This window comes from Aulonocara stuartgranti (assembly GCF_965226115.1).
Source record: "Aulonocara stuartgranti genome assembly, chromosome: 2".
NCBI lineage: Eukaryota > Metazoa > Chordata > Actinopteri > Cichliformes > Cichlidae > Aulonocara > Aulonocara stuartgranti.
In genome coordinates this window covers 17,047,213-17,065,668 of record NC_138940.1, presented here as the reverse complement: position 1 = coordinate 17,065,668, position 18,456 = coordinate 17,047,213, and the positions used below count along the sequence as shown (strand labels likewise).

Here is an 18,456-nt window from a genome sequence, read left to right as displayed (position 1 = left end):
CCCAAAATGTAATGTCCACATATGTGGACGCCAGGTCCTAGGAGGTTAAATACACACTGTCACCCATCAGTCAGTGAACATCTGTTGTGAAACCTCGAGTTGAGGGGTGCAGCCAGCTGTGGTCACAGTCCAGTGATCATACCCTGGTTTATCTTTCTGTCCTAATAATGATTTTAACTTATCAAATTTACTGAAAGTAGCTGAGCTGAAAGTATGATAAAGTATGGCGAGTGTTTACTGAGATCAGGTTAGCAGTAGGCTCAGTTTCTGACTTTGATACAAGCAGAGGACACACGGGTTCACTTTTTCCTTTTCAGACTTTATGCATTAAAGTCTTTTTGGAGGGTAAATGAAACATTATAAAATAAAGTGGAAAAATTAGCAGAAAATACCAAATTTCAAACGAAGGGAGCGTCTCCTGAGATCTAAAACCACAGAGCTGAAAATAAAAAATAATGTATTTGTTTCCACATATATCATCTGATTTATGCACTCATTGTAAGTACAATGAGTGCATAAATCACACTTACCTGCATCAGTTACAGCAATAAATGTTCCTTTATGAACGCTTATTTTCATGTCGCAGGAGCATCATTTGGTGTAAATTGGTCATTTGAGAAAACATTTGGAGTTTAAAGTCATGAACTGAAAATGAAGCCGACTTTACAAACTTTCTCTAATCGACTGCCTCCAGCCTCAAACCAAACAGGGTGAAATGATCTTTAGATGCTCGTTAGATTTTATTAGGGTTTCTTTTTTTTATCAGCAAGTCAGACACGACGCACAGAGACCCTCTGACGGCCTCTTCTTTCCCATCTCCACTAACAGGTGTCGTACGTAAAAGCCATCGATATCTGGATGGCCGTCTGTCTGCTGTTTGTGTTCTCGGCCCTGCTCGAGTACGCCGCCGTCAACTTCATCGCCCGCCAGCACAAGGAGCTGCTGCGCTTCAGACGGAGGCGACGACACATGAAGGTGAGCCGCCTTGAGCGTCCATGGCACGGCCTCACCTTTAAATTCATGCATTTTTACATCTCCGCACCGAGTCTGTCCTTCATGCAGAACTCTGATGAGTTATATTCAAGACTTAGAATTTGTTCATATCACAGAGGTGTCTCTGAATAATCATAAAATTAATACGAATCATTTTGGGCTTCTGCTTTTTGTTCTTGACCTGATTTGGATTAACAGAAAGGGATCTTTGGAGAGGAAATATGAAACCAAAGTTGTTTTATTGATGGTCAGTTATTTCACCAGTCCCAGCACGAACCAAAGCACGAGAGAAACTAATATTTTAGATCTACAAATGTGCAGTTTTTACAGATAAAAATGGAAACTCACTTTCAACGCAAGAAAACAGTGTGTGTGTGTGTGTGTGCGTGCGTGCGTGCGTGCGTGCGTGCGTGCGTGTGTGTGTGTGTGTGTGTGTGTGTGTGTGTGTGTGTGTGTGTGAGAACATCAAAATCCCAGCTCTCCTCCATCCTCAGGCCTTCTGAAAAATTCACGGCGTGTTTGATATTAGCTTTTTCGCAGGCAACGCTCGTCATCACCGGGCAGAAACACAAAGCATCAATGTTTGATGGGCAGAGAGCCGAGAATGATTAAAGGCTGAGCCGCGGAGCAAACACAGACGAGGCTCATAATGGATCCACGATGTAAAAGAGAAGAAAGCACACATTAAAAAAGAAACTCTGCTGAGCTCTCAAACTTTTGTTTGTGGAAATGCAGCAGTCAGAACAAACAGTGCCGAGTGTGCTGCAGGGTTTTTGTGTGTCTGTGACATCACGTGCTTTTCATCCAGGTAGCCTTGGAAAAATCATCCCAGCGTGTTTCATTGATTTCTGCTCAGATTAAACACGTGTGGTCAGTAATCAATCAGAAAACCACATCCTCTGCTTACAGATGTTCATATACAGATGTCCCATTAGTTAATCTGAAGAAAGTCAAACCTTTAACAAGTATGCTAACAAACATTACAGACATTTTTTTTATTTATTAAAACAGTAAGCCATGTAGAATAAACAAACTAGTGTTTATTTTTACGTCTGAGTATTAATCCATCCATTCGCAGCTTCCTGGTGTTGTTAAAAAATAAAATGTTGAGCTCTTGTAGGAAGTGACACGTATAAAATCTGCCCCAGGAGCTGGCTACAATTTGGGAGAGCCTGTGAAAAACATACAACACTGATTAGATGTTTTTATCACTAAGAGGTGGATAATCACATCAGCAGCCTTCGTCTTTCTTTGTTCTGACATCACTGTGAAGTCAAAAACAAATAACTCCCAAAACAGTCTCCATTTTTCATTAACTGTCAAACTGCCTAAAAACATCTCTCCTGATGAAACGAAGATAGAGTGGAGACCTGAAAATGTGTCGCTTTATTTAATTCCTCAACACTGTTTTTGGATATTTGGTTAAAATGACAACGCACAAAGTCAAATTTCCCCCGGAGGACAGTTCAGACGTATCAGAGCCTTTTTTTCTTCTTTGCCTTCTCTCTGCTACTTTCTTAGGTTAGCTTTTATCTTTGCAGCATTTAATCAATCAATCCTATATGTCCAGTTGGATTTATCAGCGCCCGGCTGCTGTATTGAATAAAGAGTAAAGCTGTCAGCCCTGCGGGGAGCTGAAGTGCTGCTTGACAGTGAAACTAGTGGTTTGTGTGGGTGAAGGGCAGGGAAATGCAAACGCCCACAAGAAATGCAACATCGTGCCTGCAGTAAACAATCCATACAGCACCCATTGTGTGTGTGAGAGAGAGATTGTATCGTTATAGCTGGTGAGCATGCATGAATGCATCCGTGGGGGCTGTCGTGCGTTTTGCTGTTGTAGGGCATGTGTTTGTGCTCGCTACTCCTGGAGCTGCCTGATTGAGTCTGACATGCTTTAGCGTGTGAGCGTGTGGTCATGTATTTATGAGGACCTTGTGTCCTCGCGGGGTGACGGAGGTCCTGCCCAGTGAGGCCGTTGCGTTGTAGACATAAGAGCAAGATTAGACTGTCAGTTTCAGAATGAAGGTAATCACGATTTAGGCTGGACATGCAGAAAAAGGCGGGTTTAAGACGTTTGCATTAAAAAAAGTTAATGTTATTAGTGATCATTATTATTAATACTAAAGAGCCTTAATGCATGTTTTTGTGGGTCGGTTCAGTTTTATTTAAATACCACCAAATAACAACAATAGTCCCCTCAGTCGCCTTGTGCTGTAGAATAAAGGTCCTACAGTAATACAGAGAAAACCCAACAATCAGACGAACACCTATGAGCAAGTGCTCGGCAAAAGAGGGAAAGAAAATCTCCCTTTTAACAGGAAGAAACCTCCAGCAGAACCAGGCTCATGGAGGGGTGGCCATCTGCTGCGAAGGGTTGGTGGTGAGGGGATTCAATTCAATTCAGTTTTATTTATATAGCGCCAAATTACAACAACAGTTGCGTCAAGGCGATTTATATTGTAAGATAGATCCTATAACAATACATACAGAGAAAAACCCAACAATAATATGACCCCCTATGAGGAATCACTTTGGGGTTCAGGGAGGGGCGCCCATCTGCTGTGAAGGGTTGGGGGTGAGGGGATGAGGACAGGACCTTGAAAAGATACCTGACCTGAACCGGGCCTGTTGTGTATTTCCTTGTTTTTTTTAATCATGTACCGACTGTTCTACAGGTTTCCAATGATAAAGCTTCTGTTTGAGTCTACATCCCTAAAGTTTATCATTCTGATGAAAGTCTGCAGGGGTCATGTAAATCCATTAAAAACCATCATCGAGACCAGCACTCGTTTTTCCTGCAGATTTCTTAAAATAGACAGTGAGCTGCCGTGGTGGAGGTTTGGGCTCACTGCCTCTATCAGATTCCAAGAATAAGAACATGAAGCAGGAAATTACCATAATGTTTAACAAACATATGGAAACAGAGCTCTGAGGACTCTGACTGACCCACCTCTGCTCCAGGATCTCAGGCTGTAGTCAGAAGTCGGCCCAAAGTCAGAATGTAAAATCAGTGTAAGACCTTTCTTTGAGCGCACCTGAAAGTATGATGTCATCCCGTGATGTCACGCTTTCTACAAAAAAGCAAACAAATGTTTAACCCATAATCTCAGGAGCAAAAGTTCATATCATTCGACCTTCACGGAGGAGGATCGAGGGGGAGGGGGGGAGGGATTTTAGTGTGGCTTTCCAAACTCAGGAGGAAACTTCAGCATATATAAAAATGTCTGACCCACAAGCAAACAGCGGTATTCCCAAATGAACCCCACTAACGGAGTGTGATTGAATCCTCCCTCCACAGAAATCTCAGTCCACAAAGGCACCGTGAGGGAGAGAGAGAGGGATGGGAGGCCGGTCTGTGGGAATATAGAAAAATAATCCAAAATAAAATATATAAATCTTAAATCCCATTGTGGTAATCGCCAATCCCCCTGAGCAGCGATGGGAGGTGAAGAGGTAGATTAGCAGTCCGGCTGCCGCTGCACTTTCCAGGGAATCAGACACTCACCCCTCTCTCGGCCCTCGAGTCCACAGAGAGAGAGTGAAAGAGGACCGCAGGCTCAGGACTGACCCACATCTGCAACACCAAACCTTTTGCATACGTTTGTTTTATCTCACACTCTCTGTGTGGCCCTGCAATGGAAGCGGGGTGAATGTAGGCCACGTTATGCAATTTGAGCCTTGTACACGGCAGCCCGTCTGTCGGTCTTCCTGCCTTTACATCTGGCCATTCGGAATCCTTAATATTTATTTTAAGCTTGTATTACAAAATAGGTGAATTCATGTTCTGGTGTTCTTATATAACATCATTTGTTTTTCAGTTTTTGTGTCATGTTGTGTAGTCGGGTTTTTGTTGAGGTTGTCTGAGGTGACCCTTCAGTCACCAAAAATCCTCTAATGTCATTTAACAGTTGATGTCTCTGCAGCGAGCGCAGAGTTTTGTATTTTCTTATATAAAAAAGTGTTTATTACATTCATCACCAAGAAAATGTAAGAATCATAAAGTGGAGGGAAAAAATATGTTAGCATGTATCAGCCTGCTTAGAAAGTGGGCGACTATAAAGTTATCCATGCAACAGTCTCTTCTGCATTTTCACACCACAGCCAAAGGTTTAAATAAAGGAAGATTCATGTGGGAATAGGATACTGAAAAATATCAAAATTACAACAATTTCTATATTAAAAACAGAACTAGGCTGTTATTTTTAACTATTTTGGTGTCACTAATATTATAAACTACAGTAAATCAGCCTGTTTTAATTCAGTTTGCAAACATGTCATATTTGTTTAAACACATCACAAAGACTTTCTGCTGGAAGTCAGATTTAAAAAGTTTAAAAGTTTCATTTTTGGAGATATACGTCCAGAGTTAAAATGTTTCTCTGTGCTCACCTTTAATCCAAATCTTATATATTTTTCAAACAAAACTTTCTGAAAGAATTTTCATACACAGAAAGGTACCTGATTAATTGTAGACATATTACAGTATATGAAAAGTATGCAGGGACAATGAATATCTGAATAAATCAGTCAGTGCTTTATTCAGAGCTCAAAGCTTTAGTGACAAACGGCTTATTAAATACATCCGAACTGCTACCAAAGTAATGTTGGCGAGCTTTACAGAAAACAACTCCGGGATCAGTCAACTCATTTTGCGAGTACAGTAACCTGGGATACCACTGGTCGATATTTTCTGGATGTCCACCATCTATATTGTTTTAAACTCCATCCTGGAAGGATGAAGGTCAGCTCCTCCCAGATCTTGATCTCGTCTTATTGGCCTCTTGTTGAGTGGAGTCGGACCGAGCCAGCCAAACAGCCTGAACTCAGCGGCCTGAACTCGGTGGCCTGAATCCCACAGCCATAACCCAATGGCCTGAACCCGATTTCCCAAACCTGGAGACCTTAACCTGACAGCTTAACCAGCTTAACCTTAACCAGTGGCCTTAACCTGGCATCCTGAATCCGACAGACAGCCTGAACCCAGCGACCTGAACTGGGCAGCTTGAATTTTATGGTCTGAACCCTGACAGACAGCCTGAATCCGGCAACCTGAACCCCACAGCCGTAACCAAACCGCCTGAACCTAGCAGCGTGAACTCGACGGCCTGAACCCGACATAAGAACCCTGCCTGAAATAAAAGGTGCTTACCTAAGTCAAATATTTCAGGAGTGCACTTATGTAAATCTACTTACTCTCCACCACTTGTGCACAACTCATCTCATCACAACACCTTAACAACAAGAGGCTACAAGGACGTGTAAGGACGCAAAGAAAACAGAGATCAATTCGAGGTATTTGCATTTAAAGCAGGATTTTGCTGAGAGGTCTGCATAATTTGGTGGAAATGGAGGAATTCTTCAAAAGTATAAAACAACTTAAAATTCAGCTCCTTGGGTCTTTTTACTTTATTTCAGGCACAATAAAAATGGAATAAAATGATCCCTTAATAAATGTATGAGCACCCTCAATAAGATCATCACCATTAATCCCGACCGCTGTGAAGGAAATCTGATGACAACGAAGCCCCGTCGGCACACAGCGAGTGAGAGGCGTTCAGTCCTTGGGCGTCACTCGTTCTTAATTAACCTCTCTGGCCAGTGCTTCTAATGTGACTCTAATGTGATCCACAGCCCTCCATTACGGCTGCGAGAGGGCTATCAGTCAGGTTTAAGCTCGCTACAGAGGAAACTGTCACCGCTGCGCTCCAGCACGCCTAAACCTCACTAACACAGGACTGCTCGATCAAATCTAAATTCCAGCTGAGATGTAAAAATAACCGCAATCTAACCATGATTATAACCTGGTGTTTTAGAAGCCCAGTCATTAGCACAGTTAAGTCCTGTCCTCATATATTTACTGCATTTGCTGTCCCAGATATTGTGATGTGATTCGATGATAGGGTCTTTTGTATTACTGTAGTCTTTACCTTACAGTATGAAGCACCTTGAGGCAACTGTGATGTGGAAATAAATAAAACTGAATGAATGAAATGAAATGTACGATAGCTTCAGGTCATCACTGATGATCATATACACCTCAGGCTGTCTACTTGTCAGGAAGTGACTATGGCTGGATTAAAGGGTGAAGTGTTAAGTAATTAGCTAATGCTTCCTACCTGCATTAGACAGATAAGCCTGTTATGCTACGGCTTTAGGGAAAACAATGGTTGGAGTCTGCAGCACAGCCTAAATGATTGTGACTATGTGTGATGAACTTACCTGGTCACTTTGAGGATAGCAACCAGGTCTGTAACTTTGGCGATCCAATATGGAGACTTAAATAAGCTAGAGTCAGCCTGCTATCAGTTTATCTGTCATAAATCAGCGATTAACTGTGATAAATTAACAAAAATCACAAATCTGTTGAATTTCTGTTACATAGAAACGAACTACATTCAGAACCTCACAGAGAGAAACAGAAGTTCCTCCACAATAGTGACAAGAGAGTCCTTACTGCAGAACGGCCATCCAACTGACCTAAAAAAACTAGAATATGAGTTCCACTAATCAGCTGGGACCTCGTCTCTCTGTGTCGGACTGAGATTGCTTGGAGACAGGTTGCCTCCCACTAGGTGTTATTCCACTTAAAATTCTGAAAGTGTGACATGTTCCAGGGAAGGCGTTTGCCAACCAGTTACAGGAGAACACAAAACTCTGGTAAGATAAACAACTTCCTTACGCCAAACAGAGGCTCTTAGTATTGCTGTTGTTGAGTTGTGTTATTATACCTCTGTTAATATAACAGAGGTATAATATACTTTTATTTTGGACAGAGATTAATTTCCATGATAATCCAGAGCTGCTGGAAAACACTCTGTTAGTGCTAATTAATATACAAATGAAAAACTAGAATTTCACTAACGAAAACAAGAGTTAAAGGCAAGATCACTAAGCAAAATAAAATGTAAAATGATTGGTTTAAAAATCCTTCTAAAGACATTACAAGCATCGGTTTCACCCGTGTTTCCTCTACAGGTACCACAAACTGGTTGGAATTATCTACAGGGACCAAACCAGTTTGTGTATCAGGCTGTAAACACGTTTATTTCTGCTGGAAGGTTTTAACACGGGAGTCTATGAGGGCTGACTCACTGCTGCCCCTTCTGGTCATTAGAGGTTTTGGCTTCTTAGTTTGATTAAACTTTGGGGTGTGACTGCCAAACAGGTGCCCTCGCTAGTCTAGAACTAGTTTTCTCTGAGCTTATTCGTACAGATGTTCAGAGCATCTTGCTGCATTAGCATGAAAATTAGTGCATCACTTCCAAGCACTGACAGCAGCAGCTTATAAGGTCACAGTAACAACTTCACAATCAGCGGAGGGCCAGCTGGCACATACACAGAGGCACATATGTGACACCAGTGCACTCGTACGTGTGCTCAGTCAGTGCCGTGACACTCGGGCCGGTCCAGAGCGAGAAGAAGCAGGATTCAGATGTTGCTCGCACATATAAACCTTCGTATTGGGACACGTGAGGATCTGTGGTACGAGTTAAATACACTTCTTGAGGGGTTCCTGTCATCTAGTGGAGTGATTCCTTCCTGAAAGAGAATAACCATCTGTGCTGACTTTAGCCCTAATATACATTAGCTGTGTTTTAAGGTAATTACAATGGTGAGCACATGCCTTCCTCTAAGTGTGGTAATTGTCGTAGGACGGTACATTGTAATGGATTAGAGTAATTATTCCCCAGAGCGGTTTGTTTCCTGCCATTCTGGCTGCAGCAGAGATGAAGCGCTATGAGCTGCAGCTGAGTACAGTTGGAAGCCGCTGCAGTCGGAGTGAACAATGTCCTCGAGGACTTTGTGGCTCTTATGCAACTATTGAGATGCATGCTGTAAAAGTGCTTTGAAGCATCAAGTGCACATATACAAAAGTGAGAGTGAAAGGACAGCCAGCTTGTGCCTTGATTTCTTGGGGACTGGAAATCTTTGGCTGAAATCAGCAGGTATGCAAATCCAAGCGAAAGCCGCAGCCTGCTGTCGCTCTGCTCCCCGCCCCGGCTCGTATTTCAGCATCGGACGGAGCTGTGTTTGCGGCGCAGGTAGCCACAGCAGCAGCAGTTGGAGGAGTCCCAGTTGTGCTGATTTCTGTGGTTTCTACTCTGATGTTTTATTGATTTGTTAGTGACACTGATAGTTCGGGGACAACGAGTCAGAGAAAGAGCAGAAGCAATTGGACTCAGGATACCTGCTTCAGAAGGACGTCTAATTAGAAAGACAGAGCGAGAGGGCATCAAATAGACAGATACCGCAGCCCTGTGAGAGCAAACGCTGCTGCCAACGTCCACGCAGAGAAACATCCCCCCCTGCTGGGCGAGCACAGCTACTGCATGGGGATCAGATCAATAGCGCCACTCATCCTTGAAGGATAGGCCCGCCTGGCAGCAGCTCACTTGTTTAACACAGTCAAGCTCTCCAGACTGAAAATGAGAGCCTCTTTAGAAATCAAAGGGAAGTCAAACATTACTGCCTTTGCCTCCGCTTCAATCAGGACTGTCTGCAGTGCCTTCCCTTACAATTCTCATTAGTATTAAGATGAAGAGAGGCCTTCGTTAAAAAATTATTTGTGAATTATCCACTGTGGAGTGGAGTGGCTCGCATCAGATGCATTAAAAGTGACTGCCCTGCGTTACATCCACAGTCAGAGTAACACAAACACTCAAGCACATCAAAGCAGCAAGCGACTAAAGCACACGACGGTCCTCTCCTGCGTCTCGTTCACCTTAAAAACACGAGAAAAGAAGGAGAGCAATGAGATGATGCTTCCTCCCCTGCAGCCTGGTCGGCCTTCTGGGAAGAGAGATGTGCATTTGGAGAAGAGGCCTGGGGGACATGACCTCCCCGCTGCAGCCTCCGTCCCACTGTTTTATAATGACAGCGCCTTATTAGGGAAACTGACATCCTGATTGATCGGCTATAATCAGCTCGTTAGCCATGATTACTCGTTTGGTGGTGGTGGTGGGGGGGGTCGACATGCTGGTTTCTCTAAATGCCTTGATCTCACAGGCTGTTCGCCAGCTCTGAGAACAAAGGCAGATAAGAGAGCTCGGGGATTAGGAGGCCCAAAGAAGCGCGGTGTGAGCGATGAGCCATACATGGCGGCTGAACCTCTGGATTGACAGGCCGGCTGTTGAGTGGCATTCGGCATTTTTCCTGAGTCCCGATCAGGAAAATCAAGCAAAGTAGTGATTGAAAGTGCTTATAGCCCCTGTTTTCATCAAGCTGCTCAGTACAAGTACAGATTTGTACTGATCACACTACAACATCATACAAATTTTTATTTAAATATCCATATTTATCTGCCGGACAGGGAAATGTGCCGACCTCTCGCCCTTATTGTAGTGCTGAAAGCCTCGGGATTAGTCAGACATGAATTTGCATGAGGCTCTCCATGTTTTCTCAAGAATAAAAGGATGACCTCTTGGCCAAGAGGCCATCCCGTACACTGTACTATCTACTGTGAGCTCCTCCTGAACTGGTTTCTACCAAAAAACCCAGCCTGTAAAAGGAATGAAACCAGAACAAGGACATGTAATCCTGATTAAACATGTAATAAAATGGAAATCAGCCAATCGCACAGATAAGAACCTCATATGTAGATGACAATAAATGTGTGAGCTCATGGACCACCACGATGTCTCAAGCTCAAAATAACACAGAAAACATTTTTACCATTTCTGTGGACGGTCAACCTTCAGCTTCAGAAACTGTCCTCACCTGCATTAAAAGCTAATACCAGCATGAACACTAACTGACACCAAAATGCAAACCTCAGATTGAGTGAAAAGGTGACGCGACTTCCCCGAAAGATATTTATGTCACACACGGTTGAAATGCAAAGAGAGGAGATACAGGAAGAGAGCAGCAGATCGTGTGGTTCATCATTCCAGGTCACACAGGGCACTCCAATATCATCACTGCCAAAGTTTTACAAAACATCATCAGGAACATCCATAAACTTTCCTCGTACGGCCTTCTGAAAAAATTAAAACGTACAGCTCTGCTTTCACTTGAGATGTAAATGAAGACAGAAAACTAAACAGCAGTGACATTTGCAGCGTTACTAAAGTTGGGCTAGCTGGTATATAATGATGTGCTACGTGGGGGCTAGCTACACAGCTATAGTTAGCATAATATAAACACAGTGAAGCTAACTTTTTTTGCTAACTTTTTTCTACTCGATAAAAGTTAACGTGAGGGTTCCTGATGGTTAGGGACAAATGCAATTGCATGGCAGGATACTGTAAACGGACCAAACTTCAGTCAGGAGAACAACTGAGATAATCCATCCACAATACGAGGTTAGTCATTAATATAATGCTGCATGGGCTGGGCTGGGCTGTAGTTACATTGTAAGGTTTTAAAAACTGAGCTTTAAGATGATGATAGTGATAATAAAAACCGAGAAAGGCCAACAGTGATCACCGGCTTTTTTTAGGGGCTTGTTCAGATTAAATAGAACAAGATATAAAGCATTAAATCATGTTAAAACACATCATCCTTAATAAATGCAGAGTAGTTTAGACCTGGAAGCAGGGTTCATACGTCATCACTTAACAACCAGCTAGGGGTTCAAATTAGGACTTTTTAATTTGCCTCATTAGAGCATCAGTGTGACAGATCTGTCAGTCTGAAGAACTGTAGCAGTTTCATGTAATGTAGAGGAGCAGAAACCAGCAATCTGTCTGATGATTCGCTGCAGGAAATTTCAGCAAGGGCATTCTGGGTAAACTTCCAGGCTCATGTCACCATAACGAGCATATGAAGGACTGGTTTTTCCCTACCTTTGACACTGTGACTCCTCCTCCTGGGTCAGAATCACAATCTCTGATATATTTGGTTGCAGTTTTTTTACCTGTGTTTTTCATGGAGATATTTTCTGTGCCCAAATCCAGGATTCATCCATGTTGGCAGGTTGTAGACAGCAAGCCTGTTCCCTAACCCTCCCCCCACTAGCAGCTAAACAGATCAGCTGCTAGTGACAGACAGACACCCTGGTCTTTATGAGGAATTTCGTGAAATAACAGGACCAAATTATTTAACAGTTATCATAAATGTTAAGGTTAGCCGTTTAGCTATTAGCAGTTACTGATATTGCCGCTTGTGAAGCTATCATTAAGGTAGCAGCTAGCAGCTGTGTTTAATTTGGGAGCTGACCACAAACACGATCTGTCCAGCCCATGTAACATCTGTAACATCATTATACAAAGCTCATTTAACAGAATTACAGTTAGTAGTGTCTCCAGAGTCTAATCTCTGTTCTCTTAAAGTCTCAGACTGAAGTAGAAAAACGTCTGTGGCTCTTTTTTAATGAAAATGGTCTCAAGTGTTGGTATGGTAAATGACTCGCTTACAGAATGCAGTTGGAAATTATTAATGATTCACATAAAGTTTTACTTTTCTGCTCTGAAACTTCACTTATAAGTATGCACAAGGACACAGGTATTAATATGAATTAACTTAATGACTGAGTGTCAGTAGCTCACGAGTGTACTCTCTGCACTGCTGAAGATGAATGAACAACTGCAATTTAAATGTTCTGAACACCCATGCTCACACAACTCCTGTTTCGATATCTCATTGGCACAAATACACACATTTGCACCTGTAACTACGGCAACTGAAAATAACATGTTTAAGATGGCTGATGTGGGCGTCGTGGGAGAGAATGTGGCTAATCAGAGCTGCAGATGATTGTTGAACAAGAAGGTCTCACAGTTTCTCCCATCTGTGACAGATTTTAATAATAAAACTGGGAAGCTCATTTCCGCCACCTGAATGGGAAAATGACTTGAAACTGAGAAAAGAACTTGGAATTTCAAGTTGAGGTGAAATGGCTAAAGGGTAGGCTGTGACGTGCGATCATTCAGTTTCATATAAAGCTTGGTTCCTTGTACTTGTACTGTGATGAGTCACAGGTAAAGAACGAGACCAAGCAACAGCTTCTAAATCGTCATCAGTATCGTTCATCAGGAGCGCAGCAAGCAGCAGCTTCCTGTGTTTTTTCTCGGACATTCAAAGGGTTGTACATGATGAATTCCAGCCCAGGATCAAACTGGAAATGCAAAGACTCGATTATTGATTATTTGACAAAAACCTCCTGAACCAACTGCAACTGTTAACTGCCATGTGTTCTACTCAGAGGCAGCTCCCACGACTTTACATTCCTCAGATTCAAGTTAAGGAGCTGCTGTTTAGTCACACTGCAGATCCATCATGCAGTGCAGCGTGAGGAGTCAAAATAATTGAAAACAGCAACTAGTTTTTTAAAAGTGCAGTTGCCACACCCACACCTGATAACACCTCGCAGGTTTGATGTCTGTGAAATGGGACAGTCCAGCCTTCAGATTTGCGTCACCGCTGTCTTGGTGGAGTTTAATAAACTCAGCCGTCTGCTCTTTGCTATCTAAAATATAACACGACACTGGAGTAAATTCTCTACCATCTCACACTCCTGTTTAATCAGTTTTCTGTTTGACGTTTATTCAGCTGTGTGAAAACTATAACTTTAATCACAGCCAAAATGATTTACTCAGGAACAAATAAAACACTGAAAAAAGCCAAACAATAACATTTTTAAGTTATCTAAGTGACTTATATATCATGCTTAACTTGAGTAGCGAAAGTCCGTGCGGGGTCTGAAAATGATGTGCTCCAGTGTTCTCACCAACTCTAGTGAGCCTTGACTACCCGGTCAGCTATCGAGCTGGTGGGTAACAGACATCAGAGCACTCTTGCAATTATGTGATGTCTTGATAAACCGAGCAGATATTTGAAGTTGACACAGCTGCATTCTCGCCTGAAAATATGTTAAAAGTTTATTTTGTGACACAGAAAGAGTAATATTTCAAGCTCTTTAGTCGTCCTCCTCCGCCATTGATGCATTTGAAAAGTATTTATATTATTATAAAGATATTATAAATACTAGTTTAATGAATACAGTATAGCAAAGAGTAATAAGAGTAATATTACAACTAAGTAGCTGCCGCCATTATTGGAAACTGGAATTGGGTGGGCCGCGCTATTAAATCGGGGATAGGTTGCGCCACGAAGGATACACCTGACCTATCCTCAAATTTGGGGAAATGAAGGACGCATTTGTCGGGCGCATTTGGAGCAGCCTTCGAATTGGGACAGCCTTTGTTGCATCGCTGTGATGTAATCGGCCTTCAAATGTGGCCTCAGGAGGATGTGGCCTACGAATTGAGACACAGCCTATACCTGCACACAGAGCAAAGGAGAAACAGGTGAGACTAATGAGGGCAGGCAGACACAGGTGGAAACGATCAGGAGGGAAGACGAAAACATGAAACAATAAATCAGGAAGTGGAAACAAGACAAAGGCAAGGAAACGTGGGAGAGAGCAGGAAAAGTCCAAATAAGCACCAAAATAGTTTAGATAATCCAGAACAGCCAGATCACGTCCAGAGCTAATTTCTGACTGGATGACTCAGGCCACAAATGAAATGATGAAAAATATTTTGGAGCCCACATATATATATTTTTATATAAATATGAAAAGTGCCAAAGCAGCCTTGGAGCTGTGTGTGCTGACGTAACGGACCCACGTTACCACAAACTGAATGACATGAAGAAGAAACTCAGGAATGCATTTGAAGCATCAAAAACCTCCCCTGCAGCTGCCGTGCTTCCTTCTGCCACACAAAACTATAAAAGTGGTGCACAGCAGCATCTTCGACAAACAGCCACGCTAACCTTCTCAGGATGACAAATATGTTCCCGTGCCCGAGCGCAGTTATTTCACAGATAAAATCAAATCTATGCTGCGATGCAGAATCCAATCACAAGTGGCCAGACAGGAGACGGATCCTGGATGTATTTCCAGGTGTGAAGTGTACTCTGTCATAGCCGGATATCAGTCTCAACCTGCTGCTTATAACAAACTAAGTTGGGGTGAATTAAAGGCACAAAATACCATAGATACGAATGGAAAAGTTCACATTACTTGGATATTCCTGTCAGCACACCAGAATGCACTCAGCACTGACATATTGATGCTGAAATGTCCTAAAAAGCCTCAAATGGCCGTAATCGAGGCGAGAGGCAGAAGGGAGACAGGGAGAGGAAGTGAAGGGCGGTTTAAGATGGATCCACCGGAAAATGGATCGGCTGAGGCAAATGTATAATATATTTCCTTCCCCGGTGCTTGGCTGGAATTGCTTAGGGGGGAAATCATAAAGCGAAACGCAAGCCAAGAAATTCCTCCTCCAGCCTCTTTCAGCAGAGACTGATGCTGGCGTTAGTTGGGGCTGACACCTCTCTGAATCCTGTTTTATGTAAATGCAGGTCTCTAAAACAAGTATCCAAGGGTAATGTTAGCAGAGGAGACATGGAGGATGGCAGGCCTGATGCAGCTCGCTTTCAGCTTCCTGCTAATCTGCTCGATTACTCACATCAGCTGAGGCGGAGATAGAAACGCTTCAATCCAGAGATGAAAGTGTGATGGATGAGTGAGCTAAGAGGTCCTCTTCCTCTTTTTTCCACTCCTCTTTTAGCGTCTTCCCTCGCCTGCGCTGCCCCAGCTTCTTTCTGAGCATTCTACTTTTCAACATTATTTCATTCCCTTTTACCGTCTTTCATATTTTCTTTAACTTTAACTGTACTTGTTTTCTATCTGACCCTAGTCTTGTCTATTGTTTCTGTTCTGCTCGACTATCCCGTCTGTTTCATCCAGCAAAGTGTTCATCTACCAGGTACAGATTAAAGACGAGTCCAGTTATTATGATAAAATTTCACGTGACAAAAGGACAAGATGATGCTGAGAAAATCACACAAGCTTCTCTGTCACCAGTACCAATACAAATCTGGGAACCTTCAGCCAGCTCTGAGTGCTGACTCTCAGCTTCGGTTCAAGGCGGTGAACAAAGAATATTCACTAGGAAATTACCATGTAGTCCCTGATTTCAGGAACATAAATCATACAGAAAGTGTTCATCCTTAACACTTTGTGGAGAGTTCCCCAAAAACGAAACTTCCCGCAGGAACCTGAGCAGCGAGTGTTGCTACACTGCTTCTGTCATCCAACAAAAACCACGGGCACACTGGAAGCCATACATCACGCTGCCTCCACGTGGGAGACCTTCTCGGCTTTCTCTGTAATATGTTCTTCATGTGGTTCGTTTAAAGGCTGATGTTAGTTTTAGTTGCAGAGCTGGTCTGACGTCTTTCGATGTATTTAAAAAATCTAATATGGCCTCATTGGCCAATGATTGGTTTGCCGTAGAAAGGATCCAGTGATCATCCTGATTAGGATTATATTTTTATCACCACGCTGGCCTCGGGAGTATGGTTAGGCCACTCCTAGTGTTCCCTTGTTTAGCATGAGGCTAAAATATTAACCCTGACCTGAAGTGGTGGACATTAAGTTAGGGATGCACTTGCACCGAGAGCTCCTTTGCACTTGTTTACACAAACAGCTTGCAAATGTAATTGCCACAGTTGGAGTAGGTACTACACCGAGTTTGGAGCAGACTTGTTATCTGCTTCATTTATGAAGAGAAGACCACCCTTGAACTGGCTTTAACGGTCAATGTCATATTTGTTTTTGCCCCCCTGGGATTAAAGCAGAGTCTGCACTTGTGGCGGTGCAGAGACCAAACATCTCACGGTCCATAACTTTCCAGATTTCGTATGTGTGTAAATATGTTAGGATTCGATTTTTGGGCCGTATCAGAGAAGAGACATTAGATGAGCTGGATCCTTTGAGGCTCCTTTGTAGAATCCAAAGGGCAAACCTTAATTCTCCTCCGCCCATCCATCCATCCGTGGACTGCGCGGGCCCAGAGCTTGTGTGTTAATGGAGGGCATTTTTATAATTAGGCATAAATGTAATGAATCACCTGGTCCATGCGGAGGCGTTCTTCGATGGGTTCCTTCAGGAACCTTGTGAGTTCTTTTCGCCAAGTCTGCAGGCTGCAGGTCTTCCCCCCTTGTCCCTTATTGTTCTCCTTCTCTGACTTCCTTTCTTTTCGTCATTACTCCACCTTTTCTTTCTCCCTCTGCCGTTCCTCTCATTGTGTCTCCTCCTCACGTTCCTCCGCCCTCCACATTAATCACATGGCAGGCAGAATAAAGCAGAGCATCTGTAATAGTTTAGCAGCGTCACTGAAGGACAGGCAGAGGTCGGCTAGCATCACAGCTAATGCATCGACATCTAGCGCGCACGGGCGTGTGTGAGTGTGTGTGCGTGCACATGTGTGTGTGTGTACATGTATTAACAGTAATAGATGGCTTGAAGTGCATGCAAGGACAGAACGGGGACATGAGGCACTAAAAATGGATCGTTACCTGGTGGTCTAACACTCACGCACACACACTCACACACACTCTCAGTACATCTCCCTCACCCGGCTGCGCTGCTTTATTTGATCGGATTTTTGGAGCATTTTTAACCCTTTTCTCTGTGTTATTGATGATATCAAGACAAACAGGCTCATTATTGACTCTTTTTTAGCTCCTTCCCCCTGCTAGAAACCGGAGGCTGGTCTAACTGAAGAGAACTGAGGCGTCTGTTTGGTTGGCAGCTTGATTTGTTGCTGCTGCAGAGGTTTTGCGTCACTTTGGTCCTTCTGCTGCCAACAGTTCCTCCTCCTGCTTTCGATTTTGCTCCTGCTTGTTTTCCGATCATAAAATGCTCTTTTTCTTTTCCTTTTCAGCCAAAATGAACTGGAAAGATTCCCTGCTGATAAGCTGCCACACAAACTCCCACCGTGGCCTGCGGGAACAAACAAACAAATGGCATTCAAGCGTGAACTTTACAACCTCGGCTTTTATCAAAAACTCTGAAGCCAAACAAAGACGACTCCTTATCATTGAAGCTAATTTTTAATTTCACGGGTGTTGTTTTAAGTTTGAAGGACATTCTGCGCTGTTTATTTTCCTCGTTTAGTTTCCCCACACGCCCTCGCCGTCTCTCAGCCCATGTAGACCTTTGTGTTCGAGTCCCTGAACAGATAAGGAAGTCATTGTGTCTCCTGTAATGAAAAGGCAGGGTGAGTGGGGCGATAGGATTTTCAATATCTCGCCGCGCTCGGGTGAAAGTGCCGTGCACGCGCCGTAACCTTGAGCACGGCGCACGTCAATCAATCCAAATCCATTCGGCCGCATCCTCCCGCTCCCCTTGGCGACTGAGATGAGCGTACGTGGCGTCCGACGTCAGCTCCTATCGATGACTTCTGCATCTAGGCTGAGCGAGTGTGATCGGCAGCGAGCTTTGGGGTTCGTCCCCCCTGCACGGCGCCGCTGGGCCATTCAGTCGAAATAACAATCGATGAGTCACAACCAACCACTGGAATAGCAACACAGGAAATATCATGATTTAGTGGTGGAGCTCTTAAAATTGCATCTTCTTTTCTCAAATACCTGATGGGAACTTGAATAGAAGACACCATGTTTCTCAAACACACTGCTGTTCATTAGATAGATATATATATATGATACTTC

At 43.3% G+C, this 18,456-nt stretch overlaps 1 protein-coding gene across 3 annotated transcripts in view; it reads left to right on the top strand.

Annotated features, from left to right (window-relative positions):
* glra1 (glycine receptor, alpha 1) overlaps positions 1-18,456 on the top strand; it is a 118,242-nt gene that overhangs the window by 92,963 nt on the left and 6,823 nt on the right. For all 3 annotated transcript variants that reach the window (XM_082551544.1, XM_082551543.1, XM_082551545.1), the window contains one exon: positions 829-975. In XM_082551544.1, the coding sequence (XP_082407670.1) occupies positions 829-975 (147 nt within the window). The remainder of the gene's footprint in view (positions 1-828; positions 976-18,456) is intronic.